The 22,913-nt window shown below is 41.7% G+C and overlaps 1 protein-coding gene across 1 annotated transcript in view; it reads right to left on the bottom strand.

Moving 5' to 3' along the window:
- Window positions 1-22,913, bottom strand: part of LOC139372263 (uncharacterized) — a 30,897-nt gene that overhangs the window by 7,621 nt on the left and 363 nt on the right. Inside the window, 4 exon segments of the mRNA XM_071112023.1 lie at window positions 9,953-10,112; window positions 19,586-19,638; window positions 19,739-19,757; window positions 19,759-22,687. Coding sequence (XP_070968124.1) covers window positions 9,953-10,112; window positions 19,586-19,638; window positions 19,739-19,757; window positions 19,759-22,659 — 3,133 coding nt within the window. The 5' untranslated portion in view covers window positions 22,660-22,687.

Here is a 22,913-nt window from a genome sequence, read left to right as displayed (position 1 = left end):
GATTGATGGATTTTCATGTGGATGATGAACTGTTGTTTCTGTTTGCTTATTTGAGCTGTTTTTTTACATAATATGGACTTGGTCTTTTACCAAATCTTCTGTATTCCACCCCTACCTTGTCACAACACGACTGATTGGCTCAAACACATTAAGATGGAAAGAAATTCCACAAATTAACTTTTAACAAGGCACACCTGTTAATTGAAATGTATTCCAGGTGACTACCTCATGAAGCTGGTTGAGAGAATGCCAAGTGTGCAATGCTGTCATCAAGGCAAAGGGTGGCTACTTTGAAGAATCTCAAATCTCAAATATATTTTGATTTGTTTAACACTTTTTTGGTTACCACATGATTCCATATGTGTTATTTCATAGTTTTGATGTCTTCACTATTATTCTACAATGTAGAAAATAGTACAAATAGAGAAAAACCCTTGAATGAGTAGATGTGTCCAAGATTTTTACACGTACTGTTCATCAGAGAGGATAAAAGGAGACCACTATCAAATTAGAAATGAGTAGAAAAGGGTAAAAACATTGTCTGAATAAGAGAAAACACAAAACATATTGTATCATATTTTTTTTAGGAGATAGACTTGCAAAAGACAATGAAAAATATAGGCAAAATACATAGTAATTATTTTTACTCACAATTGTCAGATGACAGTCACAGTGAACGCTAGTGCAGCATAGGACTGTGATCACCTGAGTCCTGGTTCTACCACCCTGCTCCAAAGAGCACTTCCCTGCCTTTAAACTTCACTATATTAACCCTTTGTTTAAAAAATAGTTTTGTCTTGGTCTAGGATAGATTTTGACTTGTAAGCAGAGATCCAGCACAAAGTGACTGGGTAGACTAGACACACAGTTGATTAAGTTAAAGGGACAGAGGAGGGGAAGTGAGAGAGAGAGAGAGAGAGAGAGACAGAGAGAGAGACTCAGTGAGCATATGTAGCCTTGCTATTGAGAATGGCCGCCTTAGGCAGACCTGGCTCTCAAGAGAAGACAGGCTATGTGCACACTGCCCACAAAATGAAGTGGAAACTGAGCTGCTCTTCCTAACCTGCTGTCCAATGTATGACCATATTAGAGACACATATTTCCCTCAGATTACACAGATCAACAAAGAATTTGAAATCAAATTTGAGTTTGATAAACTCCCATATCCACTGGGTGAAATACCACCGTGTGCAATCACAGCAGCAAGATTTGTGACCTGTTGCCACAAGAAAAGGGCAACCAGTGAAAAACAAGCACCGTTGTAAATACAACCTATATTTTCTCTTTTGTACTTTAATTATTTGCACATCATAACAACACTGTATGTAGACATAATATCACATTTGAAATGTCTTTATTCTTTTCAAACTTTTGTGAGTGTAATGTTTATTACTGTTACGTTTTAATTGTTGGTTTCAGTTTAGCATATTATCTGCTTCACTTGCTTTGGCAATGTTAACATATGTTTCCCATGCCAATAAAGCCCCTTAAATTGACATCGACATTGAAATAGAGAGAGAGAGCGTGAGAGAGAGAGAGGGAGAGAGAGAGAGAGAGAGAGAGAGAGAGAGAGAGTGAGAGATAGAGGGAGAGAGAGAGAGAGAGAGAGAGAGAGAGAGAGAGAGAGGGAGAGAGAGGGAGAGAGAGAGAGAGAGAGAGAGAGAAAGAGAGATAGAGAGGGAGAGAGAGAGAGAGAGAGAGAGAGAGAGAGAGAGAGAGAGGTGTCATTTTCAGAATTTTTGGGGGAGGACAGTCGATTTACCATAAGTGAGGAGGAAGTGAGAAGAAAGTTATTGAGCAAACATCCCAAAATTGGACATCAGAAGAAAATACTGTTGCTGACCCCAATAATAAAGTGAATTTAGAATTCAGAAATCATTTCTGAGAACTAAGATCCAAAGCACATTCTGATCCAAAATTCTAACTGGTACTAGCACTTACTAATCACCAGCTGTTGATGAAATACAAAATGCTTTGATTGCTGCTCACCCAAACCAGTAAATCTCTGAAACATCAAGTTATGTCTTATTGCTTGGTCAAGGAAATGTCTAAACCCGTGTTTTAGATGACACACTTCTTCGTGTCTCCTTAGTGTAATAACAGTTTATGTCCACTAGATGACGGAATATGCAAAGGAATGGGTTAGTAATGAAGGATCGGGATGGCAGGGAAAGCAACATGGATAGTAACTTTTTCAAGAGGATACGCATTTTGGCTCCCGACAAATATAACCAAACAAAGTCAACTAATGAAATGTAAACAAAGAGTTTCACAAAGCTGAACATTATAAGTATTAGACATTGGTCCTGAATGTGTAACTCTCATGTTTGAATTCATTGCATTGCCTTGGAAGATTATTGAGTGAGGGAGAGTTATGTGTGTGATACTCTGTGAAGACAAGACCTTCATGGAAAATGGTTCCGTGATTTACAAAGCAGGTATGAGAGAAGTATTCACAGACATCATAGCAGACATAGTCTTTATTTGTGAGACAAAACTGATGTTCTTTATGATGTTCTATATGGTATTGTGGTCCTCAAAATAACTGACAGATTATTATTTATAGGTCATCCAAATTATCAACATAACTCACAAAAAGCCTGCTTTACTGATAAAGACAAACTACAGTAGAAAGGAAAAAAGGTAAAGACCACTATCAAATTAGAAATGAGTAGATAAGGGTAATAACATTTTCTGGATAAGAATAAAACACACATTTGTATTATATTTTTGAAGAGATAGACCAGAAAAAGACAACTAAAAACAGCCAGACTACATAGTAATCATTTTTACTCACAATTGTCAGAGGAAGACAGTCACAGTGAGCACTAGTGCAGCATAGGACTGTAATCACCTGAGTCCCGGTTCTACCACCCTGCTCCAAAGAGCACTTCCCTGGCATTTTACTTCACTAAACTTTGTTCAAAATGTATCTTGGTATTTGTCTAGATTGATTTCTCACAAACAGCTACAACACAATGTGAAAACTTAACAGACTGGGTTGACCTGACACACAGTTGACTAAGGGGCAGAAAAGAAGGGGCAGAAAAGAAGAAGCGAGAGAGAGAGAGTCGGGGGGGAAGTCAGGCTTGTTTGCTCTCTCTCACAGTTGGACCGAATAAAATACTGATGCTGACCATATACGGGAACTTTCCGAGACCTGAGATATTTATTTCTTAGAACTAAGAACATTCTGATCCAAACATCAAACGGGTACTAACACTGACACTTTTTACATTCCAGAGAATTTCATGTTCATTTCTTTACCAGAAGACACCTCCAACACTGTTTTCTAGAATTTGGCAGGACATCCAACCGGCCTCACAACCGTTGACCACATGTAACCACACCAGCCCAGGACCTCCCCATCCGGCTTCTTCACCTACGGGATTGTCTGAGACCAGCCACCCGGATAGCTGATGAAGCTGTGGGTTCCACAAACTGTCAGAAAGCATCTCATCTGCGTCCTCGTCATATTCACCAGGGTCTTAAACTGAATGCAGTTTGGCGTCGTAACCGACTTCAGTGGGCAAATGCTCACCTTCGATAGTCACTGGCATGCTGGAGAAGTGTACTCTTCACAGCCATATTAGAGGAGTGGGACAACATTCCACAGGCCACAATCAACAGCCTGGCCAACTTTATGTGTCACGCTGCATGAGGCAAATGGTGGTCAAACCAGATACTGACTGGTTTTCTGATCCATGTCCTACTTTCTGTGACCAGCAGATACAGTGCCTTGCGAAAGTATTCAGCCCCCTTGAACTTTGCGACCTTTTGCCACATTTCAGGCTTCAAACATAAAGATATAAAACTGTATTTTTTTGTGAAGAATCAACAACAAGTGGGACACAATCATGAAGTGGAACGACATTTATTGGATATTTCAAACTTTTTTAACAAATCAAAAACAGAAAAATTGGGCGTGCAAAATTATTCAGCCCCCTTAAGTTAATACTTTGTAGCGCCACCTTTTGCTGCGATTACAGCTGTAAGTCGCTTGGGGTATGTCTCTATCAGTTTTGCACATCGAGAGACTGACATTTTTTCCCATTCCTCCTTGCAAAACAGCTCAAGCTCAGTGAGGTTGGATGGAGAGCATTTGTGAACAGCAGTTTTCAGTTCTTTCCACAGATTCTCGATTGGATTCAGGTCTGGACTTTGACTTGGCCATTCTAACACCTGGATATGTTTATTTTTGAACCATTCCATTGTAGATTTTGCTTTATGTTTTGGATCATTGTCTTGTTGGAAGACAAATCTCCGTCCCAGTCTCAGGTCTTTTGCAGACTCCATCAGGTTTTCTTCCAGAATGGTCCTGTATTTGTCTCCATCCATCTTCCCATCAATTTTAACCATCTTCCCTGTCCCTGCTGAAGAAAAGCAGGCCCAAACCATGATGCTGCCACCACCATGTTTGACAGTGGGGATAGTGTGTTCAGGGTGATGAGCTGTGTTGCTTTTACGCCAAACATAACGTTTTGCATTGTTGCCAAAAAGTTCAATTTTGGTTTCATCTGACCAGAGCACCTTCTTCCACATGTTTGGTGTGTCTCCCAGGTGGCTTGTGGCAAACTTTAAACGACACTTTTTATGGATATCTTTAAGAAATGGCTTTCTTCTTGCCACTCTTCCATAAAGGCCAGATTTGTGCAATATACGACTGATTGTTGTCCTATGGACAGAGTCTCCCACCTCAGCTGTAGATCTCTGCAGTTCATCCAGAGTGATCATGGGCCTCTTGGCTGCATCTCTGATCAGTCTTCTCCTTGTATGAGCTGAAAGTTTAGAGGGACGGCCAGGTCTTGGTAGATTTGCAGTGGTCTGATACTCCTTCCATTTCAATATTATCGCTTGCACAGTGCTCCTTGGGATGTTTAAAGCTTGGGAAATCTTTTTGTATCCAAATCCGGCTTTAAACTTCTTCACAACAGTATCTCGGACCTGCCTGGCGTGTTCCTTGTTCTTCATGATGCTCTCTGTGCTTTTGACGGACCTCTGAGACTATCACAGTGCAGGTGCATTTATACGGAGACTTGATTACACACAGGTGGATTGTATTTATCATCATTAGTCATTTAGGTCAACATTGGATCATTCAGAGATCCTCACTGAACTTCTGGAGAGAGTTTGCTGCACTGAAAGTAAAGGGGCTGAATAATTTTGCACGCCCAATTTTTCAGTTTTTGATTTGTTAAAAAAGTTTGAAATATCCAATAAATGTCGTTCCACTTCATGATTGTGTCCCACTTGTTGTTGATTCTTCACAAAAAAATACAGTTTTATATCTTTATGTTTGAAGCCTGAAATGTGGCAAAGGGTCGCAAAGTTCAAGGGGGCCGAATACTTTCGCAAGGCACTGTACATAGCTGTATTCCCAGTCATGTGAAATCCATAGGTTAGGGCCTAATTAATTTATTTCAATTGATTTATTTCCTTATTTGAACTGTAACCCAGTCAAATCTTTGAAATTGTTGCATGTTGCATTTATATTGATGTTCAGTGTAACATAAGGTAAAAGTTATTCAGCAAACATCCCAGAATTGGAAAAGAATAGTAGATCTACCTTGCTTGTATGTACTTTATGATGTAATAGAACTAACATGGATACTGTATTTCTCATTCATACTTCATAGACTAAATTTCATCCACAGGTGAGATGAGGTGAGGTGTGTGTGTGTGTGTGTGTGTGTGTGTGTGTGTGTGTGTGTGTGTGTGTGTGTGTGTGTGTGTGTGTGTGTGTGTGTGTGTGTGTGTGTGTGTGTGTGTGTGTGGTAAGATGGTAGTAAAGGTGTCATTCTCAGAAAGAATGATGAGTGAGTTAACATAAGTGAGAAGAAGGTTGTAGAGAAAACAAACCGAAATTGGACTTGTCTGATCCATCTCACAATTGGACCGAATAAAATACTGACGCTGGACATATAAGGGCACTTCCTGAGAACTGAGACATTTGCTGGCTGAGCTAGCTAGATATTTCTACCCAGAGACCACCAAAGAAAATCCTGATTGGATATTTTTCTCTCTTCAGTATAAACCTTTCTCTTTCCTACACAAACTGAAGAGATGAATTCAGAAGGTCATACAAATTATTGTAAATATTAAATAGAAATGTAAACAGAATTTTGTTTAAAATATATCAATACAATTGTAAATCCTTAGGCTTTTTCTGAAGGCATAGAAAGCCCTCGCGGTTCCCCACTGCTGAATGTCTCTCTCATTTCCTTGGTCAAGGAAGATGACTAACCAGATTTCTCAGAGACACTTCTGTCTACTTTGTGTAATAACAGTTTGTGTCCAGTAGATGACAAAGTATACAAAGGAATGTGTTCGTAAAGAAATCTCAGAATGCAATTATAATGCAGCATAGAACTTTCAAGATGATAGGTGTTTAGGCTACCAATGAATCACCTAACAAAACCAACTGATGAAATTGAAACCCAGTCCCATAGAGATGACAGTTATAAGACTGTCCATAATGTGTAAGTCTCAGGATAGAATTCAGTGCATTTTCATGGAAGATTATTGAGTCAGGGAGAGAGTCATTTCATTCAGATTCAGATCAGATTGTTTAATAGTCACTAGAACAGGGTTGCAGGTGTGATTGCAGGGTAGAGTGAAAATCTTCGGCTTCAACCTCCAACATGCAGAGCTAGTAAAATAAAATAATGGAAAGGGTGATAAAAACAATAGAAATAGCACTATGTACATAATAACAACAATGGCATGCATGGTTAAATCATCTGTGAAGACAAGACCTTCATGGGAAAGTGTTCAGTGATTTACAAAGCAGGTATGAATGAAGTTTTCACAGACATCATAGCAGACATAGTCCTTATTTGTGAGCCGGAACTGATACCACATTGTGATACAACAGTAGATCTACCTTGCTTGTATGTTCTTTATGGTGTAATATAACTAATATAGATACTGTTTCCCTTTGTGCACTGACTTTCCCCTTGTTATTGTTCTATTTCTCATTCATACTTCATAGACTATATTTCATCCACAGGTGAGAGGAAATAAAATGGAATGAAAGGGAGAATGACGTCTCTCTCATATCAAGGTGTGTGTGCGCACGTGCGTGTGGAGGGTTAAGGTTAGAATTAGTCTTAGTGTTAGAATTAGGATAAGGGTTATGGTTAGAAGCTCGGGTTAGTTTTAGGGTTAGGGTTAAGGTTAAGTTTTGGTTTTGGGGTTAAGGTTAGGGTTAGGGCAAGGGTTTGTTTTAGGGTTAGGGTTAGGAGCCAGGGTTAGGTTTAGGATTAGGGTTAAGTTTTGGTTTTGGGGTCAAGGTTAGGGTTAGAGGAAATTAGGATTTTGAATGGTACTAAAGGAATAAAAATGAAGGAATAGAAACATAAAGAAGGGTGTCCTGGGGGATGATTTAACAAAATAAATGAGGAAGTGAGAAAAAGTTCATGAGCAAACAGACCAAAATTGGACTTCTGAATAATTGTATGACGGTGAAACTTTATAGTGAAACTGAACTGATATGGATACTTTGTGTGTCTTTCAATTGTATTTGTTATTCTATTTCTCATTCATATTTCATAGACTTTATTTCATCCACAGGTGAGAGGAAAGACCATTGAATAAGTGGAGAGAGAAGGACATAAGGACCACAGGAGGCTGGTTAGAGGAGGACAGCTCATAATAATGGCTAGAAAGGAGAAAATGGAATGCTATCAAACACATGGAAACAACGTGTTTATGTGTTTGATACACTCTTAGAAAAAAGGTGCATTCTAGAACCTAAAAGGGTTCTTCGGCTGTCCCCATAGTAGAAGCCTTTGAAGAACTAGTTTTAGTTCAAGGTAAAACCCTTTTGGTTCCAGGTAGAGCCCTTTCCACAGAGGGTTCTACATGGAACCAAAATGGTTCTACCTGAAACCAAAAAGGTTTCTACCTGGAACCTAAAAGGTTTCTCCTATGGGGACAGCTGAAGAACCCTTTTGGAAAAAAAAATTCTAAGAGTGTACCATTCCATTTATTCTGTTCCAGCCATTACATTGAGCCCATCCTCCCCAATCAAGGTGTTACAAGCCGCCTGTGATAAGGACCTGTCTGCCACCCCTTGGGCAGTAGCCAGAGAGGCCCCACTGCCCATCTCCGGCATCAAGGAAGGCGTGTGCAGCCTACATCAAAGTGTATGTGGACTCTGAGTACTACCACTAGGAGACACCAAGCCTCCTGGCTTTCAGCAGGATCCGCCCAGAGCCTAACAAAATCCCCCCAGACATGATGGGCTGTGTGGAATAGGAGTCAGTGTGTGTGCGATCTCTGTTCAATGAATAACAACTGTGAACATCTGTACTCAATGGACAACATGGTGTCTTATTAGAACATTTGCCAAATCTGCTGTCAAAACATAAAATCACCTCACCACAATACACAAGTCAATGTTTTTTTAAAGGTTCAAATAATACAATCTAGCTCCATCAAAGATACAAGCATTTCGCTACACTCGCATTAACATCTGCTAACCATGTGTATGTGATAAATAAAATTTGATTTGATTTGATTTAACTAATCCAAGATTTATCGTCGGTATTGTTTCCAATGAGAGCAGAACAAGCAAGGAGGTGGCCAGAGCCCAGCACATGCTTGTGAGATCCTATTGGCTTGTTATAGCATGTATTTGCATATATCCTTTAGGGAAAGTCTACTCTGAAGTGGGAATGTTCAATAACTCAATTCACCCTTGCACTCCTAAACAGCTCGATTTAAAAAAAAACTTTGGCAAAGGATCAAGTCTACAGAACTTAGATCATTCTGTCCGTAACAGACTATACACTACATTAGAAGTCGACCGATTATGATTTTTCAATGCGGATACCGATACCGATTAATCGGCCGTAATATATATATATATACAGTCTTGGCCAAATGTGTCACGTTCTGACTTTAGTTCCTTTGTTTTGTCTTTGTTTTAGTATGGTCAGGGCGTGAGTTGGGGTGGGCAGTCTTTGTTTGTTTTTCTATGTTGGTTTTTGAGTTTGGCCTGGTATGGTTCTCAATCAGAGGCAGGTGTCGTTAGTTGTCTCTGATTGAGAATCATACTTAGGTAGCCTTTTTCCACCTGTGTTTCGTGGGTGTTTATTTTCTGTTTTGTGTGTCATCACTAGACAGGACTGTTTCGTTTATTTGTTCTTCCTAGTCGTTCTTTTGTTTAGTGTTCCGTTTTGATTATATTAATAATCATGAACACTTACCACGCTGCACCTTGGTCCTCACCTTCTTCCACCGACGACGGCCGTTACAAAATATTTTGAGAATGACAAATATTAATTTTCACAAAGTCTGCTGCCTCAGTTTGTATGATGGCAATTTGCATATACTCCAGAATGTTATGAAGAGTGATCAGATGAATTGCAAAGTCCCTCTTTGCCATGCAAATGAACTGAATCCCCCAAAAACATTTCCATTGCATTTCAGCCCTGCCAAAAAAGGACCAGCTGACATCATGTCAGTGATTCTCTCGTTAACACAGGTGTGAGTGTTGACGAGGACAAGGCTGGAGATCACTCTGTCATGCTGATTGAGTTTGAATAACAGACTGGAAGCTTCAAAAGGAGGGTGGTGCTTGGAATCATTGTTCTTCCTCTGTCAACCATGGTTACATGCAAGGAAACACGTGCCGTCATCATTGCTTTGCACAAAAAGGGCTTCACAGACAAGGATATTGCTGCCAGTAAGATTGCACCTAAATCAACCATTTATCGGATCATCAAGAACTTCAAGGAGAGCGGTTCAATTGTTGTGAAGAAGGCTTCAGGGTGCCCAAGAAAGTCCATTAAGTGCAGGACCATCTTCTAAAGTTGATTCAGTTGCGGGATCGGGGCACCACCAGTACAGAGCCTGCTCAGGAATGGCAGCAGGCAGGTGTGAGTGCATAGCTCTTGTAATGTAGATCCAGGGCGGTTGCCAGCACCAGGCACTTTGTCTCCTCAGCCTTGGAGAACCTCCTTGTCAGACTGTCCAACAGGGTCTCCGTAAAGTTTGATGCCTTGAGTAGAAGAACCCTCCTGCTGCAGCATCAGCTTCAGCACCGACACACTGGGGATGATGCATGCGGCAGTAGAGTTGGAGTGGCTCATCTCCAGTGTCACCTCCTCCATAGGTGCCATAGTCTCAATTAGGTTAGAGACAATGTCCCACTGTGCAGCAGACTAACTGCTGATGTGTCCGTATTCACCTGCATACACTTTCAGTGCACGCCTCTGTTCAAACATCCTCTGCAACATGTGTAGTGTTGAGATCCAGAGAGTTTGAACTGCTTACATGATGCTGTGTTTGGGAAGGCCAAGCTCTTCCTGAATGGCCCTCCCCCTCTGTTTGGCCAGTACAGAGTAGTCAAAATGAGTTGCACAGCTCTTCAACATGGCAATAATGTCTAGCACAGCTCTCTGACTGGATAGGCCATCATTGATTACAAGCTGTAGGGTGTGTGCACTGCAGCTGAAGTCTGGAAGCTCTGCCAGTCTCATACCTTTCACCATGTTTGCCCCACTGTCCCTGAGGACCAGCACTACACATTCTGTGTGGATTTCCCAGTATTCCAACATAGTCAAAAACATCTCTCTTATGTAGTTTCCTGTGTGTGATCCAATCATAGTCTTGACATTCAGCACAACCTGCTTTCTTGTCCAGATATTGTCAATGAAATGTCTAGTAAGGCTCATTAGGGACTCTGTAGTGCCTGACCAGCAGGCAGTTGTGAATGCCATGTGTGGAGTGTTCACTGGTGCCACAAGATTCTTCACTTTCATCACAACTCTTTCATGTGTTTTATCTAGCATTTCTGATCAAAATAATTTTTCATCTTTGATCCTGGGTTCAGCAAGAGTAATCAGCCGCTGAAAACCAACATCAGACACCACTGTGAATGGCTGGTTGTCAGTGGCAATCATCTCAATAATTGTTTTATCCATCTTCTTGGCCCTTGGGTCTTTGTCCTGCCATTTTGCTTGTTTATTAAAAAGTTGTATGATTGTAGCCTGCGATGTCTGTGAATTGTCTGTATCACATTTTCCTTGTAAAGAATTTGCGTTAGCTTTTTTCATCATTGGACTTTTGGATGGGTGTTCTTATGGTGATTCCACAGGTTAGTGATATTTTTTGATTTAGCCGTTCCCGGCGCCGACAGAGATGGCCGCCTCACTTCGCGTTCCTAGGAAACTATCCACTTTTTTTTGTTGTGTTATTTCTTACATTGGTACCCCAGGTAATCTTAGGTTTCATTACATACAGTCGGGAAGAACTACTGAATATAAGAGCAACGTCAACTCACCATCAGTACGACCAGGAATATGACTTTCCCGAAGCGGATCCTGTCTTCCACCCAGGACAACGGAATGGATCCCAGCCTGCGACCCAAAACAACGACATCGTAAAAGAGGCAAACGAAGCGGTCTTCTGGTCAGGCTCCGGAGACGGGCACATCGCGCACCACTCCCTAGCATACTACTCGCCAATGTTCAGTCTCTTGACAACAAGGTTGATGAAATCCGAGCAAGGGTAGCATTCCAGAGGGACATCAGAGACTGTAACATTCTTTGCTTCACGGAAACATGGCTCACTCGAGAGACGCTAACGAAATCGGTGCAGCCAGCTGGTTTCTTCACGCATCGCGCCGACAGAAACAAACATCTTTCTGGTAAGAAGAGGGGCGGGGGCGTATGCCTTATGATTAACGAGACGTGGTGTGATCACAACAACATACAGGAACTCAAGTCCTTCTGTTCACCTGACTTAGAATTCCTCACAATCAAATGTCGACCACATTATCTACCAAGGGAATTCTCTTCGATTATAATCACAGCCGTATATATGGCCCTGAACAAACTTTATTTGATTCTTTGCAAACTGGAAACCACATATCCTGAGGCTGCATTCATTGTAGCTGGGGATTTTAACAAGGCTAATCTGAAAACAAGTTGTAAATTGTATCAGCATATCGATTGCGCAACCAGGGCTGGTAAATCCTTGCATCATTGCTATTCTAACTTCCGCAACGCATATAAGGCCCTCCCCTGGCCTCCTTTTGGAAAAGCTGACCACGACTTTGTTGCTCCCTGCTTACAGACAGAAACTAAAACAAGAAGCTCCCGCGCTCAGGTCTGTTCAACGCTGGTCCGACCTATCTGATTCCACGCTTCAAGACTGCTTCGGTCACGTGGACTGGGATATGTTCCGCATTGCTTCCAACAACAACATTGACGAATAAGCTGATTCGGTGAGCGAGTTCATTAAAAAGTGCATTGATGATGTCGTTCCCATAGCAACGATTAAAACATTCCCAAAACCAGAAACCGTGGATTGATGGCAGCATTTGTGAAAAACTGAAATCGCGAACAACTGCTTTTAACCAGGAAAAGGTGACCGGAAACATGACCGAATACAAACAGTGTAGCTATTGCCTCCGCAAGGCAATCAAACAAGCTAAGCGTCAGTTTAGAAACAAAGTAGAGTCACAATTCAACGGCTCAGATACAAGAGGTATGTGGCAGGGTCTACAGTCAATCACGGATTACAAAAAGAAAACCAGCCCCGTCACGGACCAGGATGTCTTGCTCCCAGGCAGACTAAATAACTTTTTTGCCCGCTTTGAGGACAATACAGTGCCACTGACAAGGCCTGCAACCAAAACCTGCGGACTATCCTTCACTGCAGCCGAGGTGCGTAAAACATTTAAACGTGTTAACCCTCGCAGGGCTGCAGGCCCAGACGGCATCCCCAGCCGCGTCCTCAGAGCATGCGCAGACCAGCTGGCTGGTGTGTTTACGGACATATTCAATCAATCCTTATCCCAGTCTGCTGTTAACACATGCTTCAAGAGGGCCACCATTGTCCATGTTCCCAAGAAAGCTAAGGTAACTGAGCTAAACGACTACCGCCCGTAGCACTCACTTCCGTCATTATGAAGTGCTTTGAGAGACTAGTCAAGGACCACATCACTTCCACCCTACCTGACACCCTAGACCCACTCCAATTTGCTTACCGCCCAAATAGGTCCACAGACGATGCAATCTCAACCACACTGCACACTGCCTTAACCCATCTGGACAAGAGGAATACCTATGTGAGAATGCTGTTCATCGACTACAGCTCAGCATTTAACACCATAGTACCCTCCAAACTCATCATCAAGCTCGAGACCCTGGGTCTCGACCCCGCCCTGTGCAGCTGGGTACTGGACTTCCTGACGGGCCCCTCCCAGGTGGTGAGGGTAGGTATAACAAGATATCCACCCTGCTGATCCTCAACACTGGGGCCCCACAAGGGTGCATTCTGAGCCCTCTCCTGTACTCCCTGTTCACCCATGACTGCGTGGCCATGCACGCCTCCAACTCAATCATCAAGTTTGCGGACGACACTACAGTGGTAGGCTTGATTACCAACAATGACGAGACGGCCTACAGGGAGGAGGTGAGGGCCCTCGGAGTGTGGTGTCAGGAAAATAACCTCACACTCAACGTCAACAAAACAAAGGAGATGATTGTGGACTTCAGGAAGCAACAGAGGGAGCACCCTGCTATCCACATCGATGGGACAGTAGTGGAGAGGGTAGTAAGTTTTAAGTTCCTCGGCGCAGACATCACGGACAAACTGAATTGGTCCACCCACACAGACAGCGTCATGAAGAAGGCACAGCAACGCCTCTTCAACCTCAGGAGGCTGAAGAAATTTGGCTTGTCACCAAAAGCACTCACAAACTTCTACAGATGCACATTCGAGAGCATCCTGTCGGGCTGTATCACCGCCTGGTTTGGCAACTGCTCCGCCCACAACCGTAAGGCTCTCCAGAGGGTAGTGAGGTCTGCACAACGCATCACCGGGGGCAAACTACCTGCCCTCCAGGACACCTACACCACCCGATGTCACAGGAAGGCCATAAAGATCATCAAGGACAACAACCACCCGAGCCACTGCCTGTTTACCTCGCTATCATCCAGAAGGCGAGGTCAGTACAGGTGCATCAAAGCAGGGACCGAGTGACTGAAAAACAGCTTCTATCTCAAGGCCATCAGACTGTTAAACAGCCACCACTAACATTGAGTGGCTGCTGCCAACACACTGACTCAACTCCAGCCACTTTAATAATGGGAATAGATGGAAATTGATGTAAAATATATCACTAGCCACTTTAAACAATGCTACTTAATATAATGTTTACATACCCTACATTTCTCATCTCAAATGTATATGTATATACTGTACTCTATATCATCTACTGCATTTTTATGTAATACATGTACCACTAGCCACTTTAAACTATGCCACTTTGTTTACATACCCTACATTACTCATCTCATATGTATATACTGTACTCGATACCATCTACTGCATCTTGCCTATGCCGTTCTGTACCATCACTCATTCATATATCTTTATATACATATTCTTTATCCCTTTACACTTGTGTATAAGGTAGTAGTTTTGGAATTGATAGGTTAGATTACTCGTTGGTTATTACTGCATTGTCGGAACTAGAAGCACAAGAATTTCGCTACACTCGCATTAACATCTGCTAACCATGTGTATGTGACAAATACATTTGATTTGATTTTGATTTGATTTGCTGACCCCGTGCTTACATCTTTATCACAAATAAGACACCTTGCTTCCCCTGGTGCAAATTCAATGTAATAGTCCCACACTGGTGCTCTGCCATCTGTAAAATGTATATAATTGTACACACACGCACACACATACACACACACACACACACACACACACACACACACACACATACACAGTGACAAGGATACTGAAGAGTCTGCTTAGGAGACACAAATACTCTCAACTGTTTGAATAATGAAAATAGAGTTTAAGTTACCTGTGATGAATGTTGAAAACAAAAACTGTCATTTCTTTATGCAGGAAATCCTATTTTAATAATGGCCATGGTACAAATTGACTACCAAAGTGTGAGTCATAATCCCCATTATACCTTCCAGTAAAATCTGAAAAGTGATTCCTTCATTCATTTATTCCATCTGATATTTTTATATTGACTTCAAATAAGGTCTGGGTTTCGTGTCGGCTTACACCACCTTGACAATTTGATAACTGTGTAGATATCCATAGGACAAAGTAACTCTAATCAATATTGACTAAATATAAGCGAAGATTTAAAAACAATTGTAGAGTGGCTTTATGAAAATATTTTGACAAACGTTACCTTATCCTAGTGAGATTTACACGAGTATCAAAACGCTGAGGCGGTTTAAGCACTAAACAGACCTTATTTGAAGTAGATCAAGACATTCTCTATGGAAGACATGAACGGTAAAATAACGAAGGAACCCCTTTCAAGTTCAGCCGCAAGTTATTACAGGAATTATAACGCGTCGACTATTTCTCTCTATACCATTTGTATTTCATATACCTTTGACTATTGGATGTTCTTATAGGCACTATAGTATTGCCAGCCTAATCTCAGGAGTTGATAGGCTTGAAGTCATTAACAGCGCTGTGCTTCAAGCATTGCGAAGAGCTGCTGGCAAACGCAGGAAAGTGCAGTTTGAATGAATGCTTACGAGGCTGCTATTGCCTACCACCGCTCAGTCAGACTGCTCTATCAAATATCAAATCGTATACTTAATTATAATATAATAAACACACAGAAATACAAGCCTTCAGTCATTAATATGGTCAAATCCAGAAACTATCATTTCAAAAACAAAACTTTTATTCTTTCAGTGAAATACGGAACAGTTCCTTCAAATTTATGTCATAATTATGTAGAGTTCTGGCAAATTAGTTTGCATCGAGCCAGGCAGCCCAAATTGTTGCATATACCCTGACTCTTTGTGCAATGAAAGCAAGAGAAGTGAAACAATTTCACTAGTTAATATTGCCTACTAACATTAATTTATTTTAACTAAATATGCAGATTAATTGATCGACCTCTACACTACATGACCAAAAATATGTGGACACCTGCTTCAAGAACATCTCATTCCAAAATCATGGGCATTAATATGGAGTTGGTGCCCCGTTTGCTGCTGTAACAGCCTCCATTCTTCTGGGAAGACTTTCCACTAGATGTTGGAACATTGCTGCGGGGACTTGCTTCCATTCAGCCACGAGCATTAGTGAGGTCGGGCACTGATGTTGGGCGATTAGGCCTGGCTCGCAGTCAGCGTTCCAATTTCTCCCAAAGGAGTTTGATGGGGTTGAGGTCAGGGCTCTGGGCAGGCCGGTCAAGTTCTTCCACACCGATATCAACAAACCATTTCTGTATGGACCTCGCTTTGTGCATGGGGGCATTGTCATGCTGAAACAGGACAAGGCCTTGACCAAACTTTTACCATATAGTTGATAGTACAGCATCGTCTAGAATGTCATTGTATGCTGTAGCATGAAGGTTTCCCTTAACTGGAACTGAGGGGCTTAGCCAAAAGCATGAAAAGCAGCCCCGGACCATTCATTCGGGCAGGTAGCATTCTCCTGACATCCGCCAAACCCAGAATCATCTGTCGGACTGCCAGATGGTGATGCTTAATTTATCACTCCAGGGAACGCGTTTCCACTGCGCCGGAGTCCAATGGCGGCAAGCTTTACACCACTCCAGTCAACGCTTGGCATTGCGCATGGTGATCTCAGGCTTGTGTGCAGCTGCTCGCCCATGGAAACCCATTTCATGAAGCTTCTGATGAACAGTTATTGTGCTGACGTTGCTTCCAGAGGCAGTTTGGAACTCAGTAGTGAATGTTGCAACCGAGGACAGACCATTTTAACGAGCTACGTGCTTCAGCACTCACCGGTCCCGTTTTGTGAGCTTGAGCGGCCTATCATTTCGCCGCTGAGCCTTTGTTGCTCCTATATATTTCATCTTCACAATAACAGCACTTGCAGTTGACTGGGGCAGCTCTAGCAGGGCAGAAATTTGTCACACTTCCTTGTTGGAAAGGTGGCATCCTATGCCACATTGAAAGTCACTGATATATTCAGTAAGGCCATTCCACTGCCAGTCTTTGTCTGTGGAGATTGCATAGATTGCATAGCTGTGTGCTCAATTTTATACACCTGTCAGTCACGGGTGTGGCTGAAATAGGAGAATCCACTCATTTGAAGGGGTGTCCACATACTTTGCATATATAGTGTATTTTCTTATCATATTTTATGCTGAACATTTTGTATGACATATTATAATTAAAATATGCCAATAAACTGAAATAGTTTGATTATAGTTTGCATTAATTTCTGAGATAAATGAGATCAAATGTAAAAATCAAGAAAATCTATGACAATGAAAAAAAAGTATCACTTATTCAATTTCCCATTACACATTTAAGCACATGTTACAAATATAAGCATCTCTTAATCTCTTAACTAAGCTAACATAAGGAATTGTTTTAAATGGTTATAACATAGATCTTTTGGGTATTACATTTGGAATTTTATGACCCCTTTAAGTTTCAAAAAAATATGTTAAAAAATGATTTGATAAAATATTGAATTTGCCCTTTACTATTGTAGCATATAGAAACGCATTGAATAACATACTCATAAATTACTAAAAAGACAATCCAACAAAAATCCTAAGGAATAAGGTTTTGAAGTGTCTGTCATATATGTAGAAGATCTAAGGAAGCTCAGGAAATGTTTCTGTTTTTTTGGACACATATTTAACCCCTTATTTTTGTTGGGGTTAAAGTGTTCTCCGTACTTCCATTCGTTTCTATGGGTTACCTTCAGACGAGTCCCATGAAACTTGTGGGGATCGTAGAGTAAAACAGAGAACACCATCATGTTAGGGAAAGTCTGCCCTTTCCATAGAGTGGAACCGGTAGATGAGATGAGTCCGAGTGTCTTTCCAAAGAGGGGTCATAATAGTTTGTAGGCCAAACCGTTCGGACTCTACGGACGTTTTCGTGAGAAGATTTTCAGGATATCTCATGGTATGACAAGCTTGGTAGCTTGGTCACCTTCCACTGCAGATGCGCAAGGCCGACACAACAGGTTGCAAACCTGGTCTTAGAGCGTTTCGTATTATTCTGTACTTAAATCCGAGACACTCCATCTAATATGGTATGTTACGTTTCTCATGATTACATAAGACAGATGGGTGGGTGTATAACACAAATGTCTAGCAACCAAAAGGTTGCAAGTTGAAATCTCATCATGGACAATGCTAGCTAGTTAGCAACTTTTCAACTGCTTACTACCTTTTAGCTACTTTGTAACTACTTAGAATGTTAGCTAACCCTTCCCCTAACCCTTACCTTAACCCTTTAAACTAACTCCTAAACTTAACCTTAACCCCTAGCTTAGCTAATGGTATCCACCTAGCCACCTAGCTAGATTTCATAACATATATTATGTTTTGCAAATTTGTAACATATTGTACATATTGTGACTAGGGGGCAGTATTTTCATTTTTGGAGAAAAAAAACGTTCCCGTAGTCAACGGGATATTTTGTCAGGACAAGATGCTAGAATATGCATATAATTGACAGCTTAGGATAGAAAGCCTGAGAAAAATCCAATCCGGAAGTGCCTCATGTTTTGAAAGCGCTGCGTTCCTATCTGTCCCTAATGAGCAGTGAATGGGCTATCAACCAGATTACTCTTTCTCCATATTCCCGAAGGTGTCTACAGCATTGTGACGTAGTTTTACGCATTTATGTTGACGAATACCCGTAAGCGGCTACATTGCGCAAGTGGTCACCTGATGCTCCCAGAGAAATTCTCTCGTAAAATACAGAGGTAGCCATTACTCCAATTGGTCCTACTGAAAAACGATAGATATTTGAAAAACACTTTGAGGATTGATTATAAACAACGTTTGCCATTTTTCTGTCGATATTATGGAGCTAATGTGGAATATTTTTCGCCGTTTTCGTGACTGCAATTTCCGGGCGATTTCTCAGCCAAATGTGAAGAACAAACGGAGCTATTTCACCTACAAAAATAATATTTTTGGAAAAAAGGAACATTTGCTATCTAACTGGGAGTCTCCTGAGTGAAAACATCTGAAGCTCATCAAAGGTAAACGATTTAATTTGATTGCTTTTCTGATTTCCGTGACCAAGTTACCTGCTGCTAGCTGGACAAAATGCTATGCTAGGCTATCGATAAACTTACAAAAATAATTGCCTAGCTTTGGCTGTAAAGCATATTTTGAAAATCTGAGATGACAGGGTGATTAACAAAAGGCTAAACTGTATCTCAATATATTTCATTTGTGATTATCATGAATAGGAATATTTTCTAGGAGTATTTATGTCCGTTGCGTTATGCTAATTAGTGTCAGGCGATGATTACGCTCCCTCATGCGGGATGGGGAGTCATTAGAGGTTAATACCTTAATATATACCATACAAAACATAACATATCATACTTAATGTGGTCTTTCAGATAAATGTACAGAATAATACGAAATGCTCTGAGACCAGGATTTTTTTATTATATTACTTTGATTGATGCATTGGTGCGTCAGTACTATTAACGATTTCTTAAGATGCACTCCAGGATGCAGGGCACAGCAAAATCATAACATACTATTATGATTCATTAGATTCGTAACATGTCATATCATACAAATGAGTTTAAAACACTATAGATGACGTGTTACACAGAAAACGAGGACCACTTCTGGCTCGTGAGCACCACTTTCAAAACTACTGGCTGAAATTAGACAAAAGTTTGAGAGTGCATCTTCAATATTCTCATGTAAATATACAGAAAAGGTTCAGAGCGTGATGGTTGTTTCAAATCAAGGTTTCACTATCACAGAGCCTCCACCCCAGAGAGGATGGGATTTTCCTCAGCAGAGCCATCCTTGCTCTCTAAAGCCAACCGTAGTTGCTGCCAGAAGACCCCGGTTTGCTCCCCAGCTCTGGGCCAGCTCAGGTATGAGCGTCTCTTCACTAGCTTCCTCATCCGGTGGTAGGGTGACAGCTGGTGGGTAGGGATCTCCTCCAGGAACACCAGAATCAGGACGTCCTTCTGCTCATCAAAGAGCCGGAAGCTGGCAACCTGGATCTCCCGGGAGCACCACTCACTCTCCAGGTAGCGGTGGCTGATGACACAGATGGTCTTGCGGCTTCCGTAGATGCCGTCCATAATGTTGTCTATGATGGGTTTGCCTGGCTGGAAGTCCCGGTGGTGGAGACACAGCTTCCAGCCCTGCTCTCCCTCCAGCTCTGGCAGAAGCTCCCTCAGGACCCAGGGCTCATCGTGGGCGTTGTAGGAAATGAAGGCATCGTACTGACAGCCATGAGACAAGCGTTTATTCCTTTGCTTGGTGTCATAGAGGAAAGCCAGGAAGAGGTAATAGCCGTAAATGACCTGCCATTTCAGGAAGTGGTAGGCAAAGGATGCTACCAGGGTGAGGAGGACCAGACAAGTGGTAGAGATGTAGCAGTAAAGTCCTAAGTCCACTGTACAGAACTGAAGCTCAACATCCAACAGCTTGGTGTCCTTTAGATCGGCAGGATAGTTGCAGGTAAATTCTCCTGCACCAACAACTTGTGTTTGGTTGTCGCTCTCCATCCACTGGACAAACCAAGCATCACTGCAGCCACAGGTGAAAGGATTATCTTGCATGTCCAGGTATGTCAAGGCAGGGAGAGATTGCAACACTGTCTCATTGACTACTGTTATGTCGTTCTTGCTCACCTGCAAGAAAGTGACTCTACTGAGGTTTGCTCCTATGAGGAAATCTAAGGACTGAAGTTGGGCTTTGGACAGGTACATTCTGTTGAGCCTTGGGGTTGGGTGAAACAGCTTTGGCATGAGGGCTGTGAACTCATTCTTACTGACATCAAGGTACCACAACCGTGGTGTGTGAATAAATGTGTTTGGGTGCAGGTCCTTAATATTGAGATTCCCTGCCTTGAATGCCAATAAAGATTTCAGACCTTCAAGGAAGTTGATAGGTAGATGACACAGTCCCTTGTGACGCTGACTATGGATCTGCAGGTTCTCCAGAGATGTCAGATGAGAGAAGGGTGGAGGGTCTAATTTACCATCATTTACATATGTGATGTAATTACAGGATATATCAAGAGATTTTAAGCTTGGAAGCCCCATGAGCACAGTGTTTCTTATGTCTATTTGAGTGATCTTATTTGAGCCCAGGTTAAGTTCTGTAAGGTTGACCAATCCCTCAAAGGCTCCATCTTCCATACTGGCAATCTGATTGTCATATAAAAGTAAAGTCTTGAGTGATGTTAAGCTTTTAAACTCTCCTTTTCTTATAGAGCTCAGTTTATTGCCTGCCAAATTCAAAGTCTCAAGTTTGTGCAAACCATTCATGAAGGCTTCATTCAAGGTCAGGATTTTGTTTGATCCCAGTTTAAGGATCCTTAATTCTTTCATATCCTGGAAAACACATCCTGGAAGGTTGGGGATTTGATTATGGAAAAGAAAGAGTTGTGTGAGTCCTGTAAGATTGGAGAAATCTGAGCAGCCTAGTTTATTGATGATATTGAAGCTGAGATCCAGGGTCTTCAGTGTAGGTAGATTTCTTGTGGCCTTTGGTACGGAAGAAAGCCTGTTGTGGCCCAGTTTCAAAGCACTTATTTGCTTTATTGATCTGAATGAAAATTCAGACAGCTGAGTAAGACCAGTATTTGATATGTCCACTTCTGTCATGTGTTTACATGACTGGAGAAATTCCTCAGAGAGATTACCTATGTTGTTATATTCGAGTCGGAGCACGCTGAGTTTAGGTATATGGCAGGCAATATCAGTGAGAGCCTTGACCTTGAGCCTTGAGCCTTTGACAAGGTCATTCAATCTCAGATGGACTAATGAGGAGTTGACAGTCTGCAGTACCATACCCATCCTTTCGAAAGACATCTCAATGCCACTCAAGTTGAGACGTTTGACGTTGCTCAGAAAATACCTGTTCAGCACATCCCATTCCATGCGTCCAAGTTGGCCACAGTAGGCGATGTCTAACACCTCAAGGTAAGGAAGAACATCTGCCGTGATCCTGAAGATTCCCAATGGATTCCGGGATAAATCCAACAGCCTCAGCTCTATAGAAGTGTTTGATATTTCCTGTGACTGGAAAGAGGTGAATCTGTTGCTCCCAATGTACAACTCCTGTAAGTGTGGTAATTGTACGATGGGCTGAACTTCCTTCATATTATAAAGGATGTTCTTGGTTAAATTCACTGTCTTCAAACTGGAGAGAGGCTGAAATGATGAGGAGCTGATGGTTGCAATGAGGTTGTTGTCCAGATGTAGCAGGGAGAGGTTGGCTAGGCCCTGAAACAAATGGTCTGACAAGGTTGTGAGTCTGTTATGAGCCAGACCCAGCTCCTGAAGAGCCTCTAGGTGTCTGAGAGACCCATTGTCCAATTGAGAGATCTGGTTTCTTGACATGTTTAGAATTTTGAGGTTTGATAGGCCTTTAAAATCCAACTTTCCAATTTTGGAAATGTTATTCATGGCCACATCTAAAACGCTTACTTTCCGTGGAATGTCTTTTGGTACGACTTCTAGGTTCCTCTTTTCACAGAGTACTTTCATGTTAGAGGGGTCACTGAGATTACCCCGGATTGTGCAGTTTTTCAGGAAGTACCCACATACTGGATCAGCAAGAACCCAGCAATACATCAGGAAACAAAGAAAGAGTCTCAGCTGAGAGAATGGAGAACCACTTTGTTCTCCAGGCATGGTTATCTTGAGTGTCATTGTGAGGAGCTTGACATCTACTTCAGATCTAGAGAGAAAAACAAAGACGAATCCATTAACTAACTTACATCCTTTGGGGGCTGGAAATGTAAAATAATTGAACAATTCAATGAAGTTGCAATAACACTGGTAGCTGTTGGTATTGTGGTCCTCAAAATAACTGACAGATTATTATTTATAGGTCATCCAATATATCAACATAACTCACAAAAGGTTTTCTTTACTGAAAAAGACAAACTAGAGTAGAAAGGAAA

This window comes from Oncorhynchus clarkii, chromosome 18 (assembly GCF_045791955.1).
Source record: "Oncorhynchus clarkii lewisi isolate Uvic-CL-2024 chromosome 18, UVic_Ocla_1.0, whole genome shotgun sequence".
In the NCBI taxonomy this organism is placed as follows: Eukaryota; Metazoa; Chordata; class Actinopteri; order Salmoniformes; family Salmonidae; genus Oncorhynchus; species Oncorhynchus clarkii.
The sequence above is the reverse complement of the archived record's forward strand: the minus strand, read 5'-3'. Positions and strand labels throughout refer to the sequence as shown.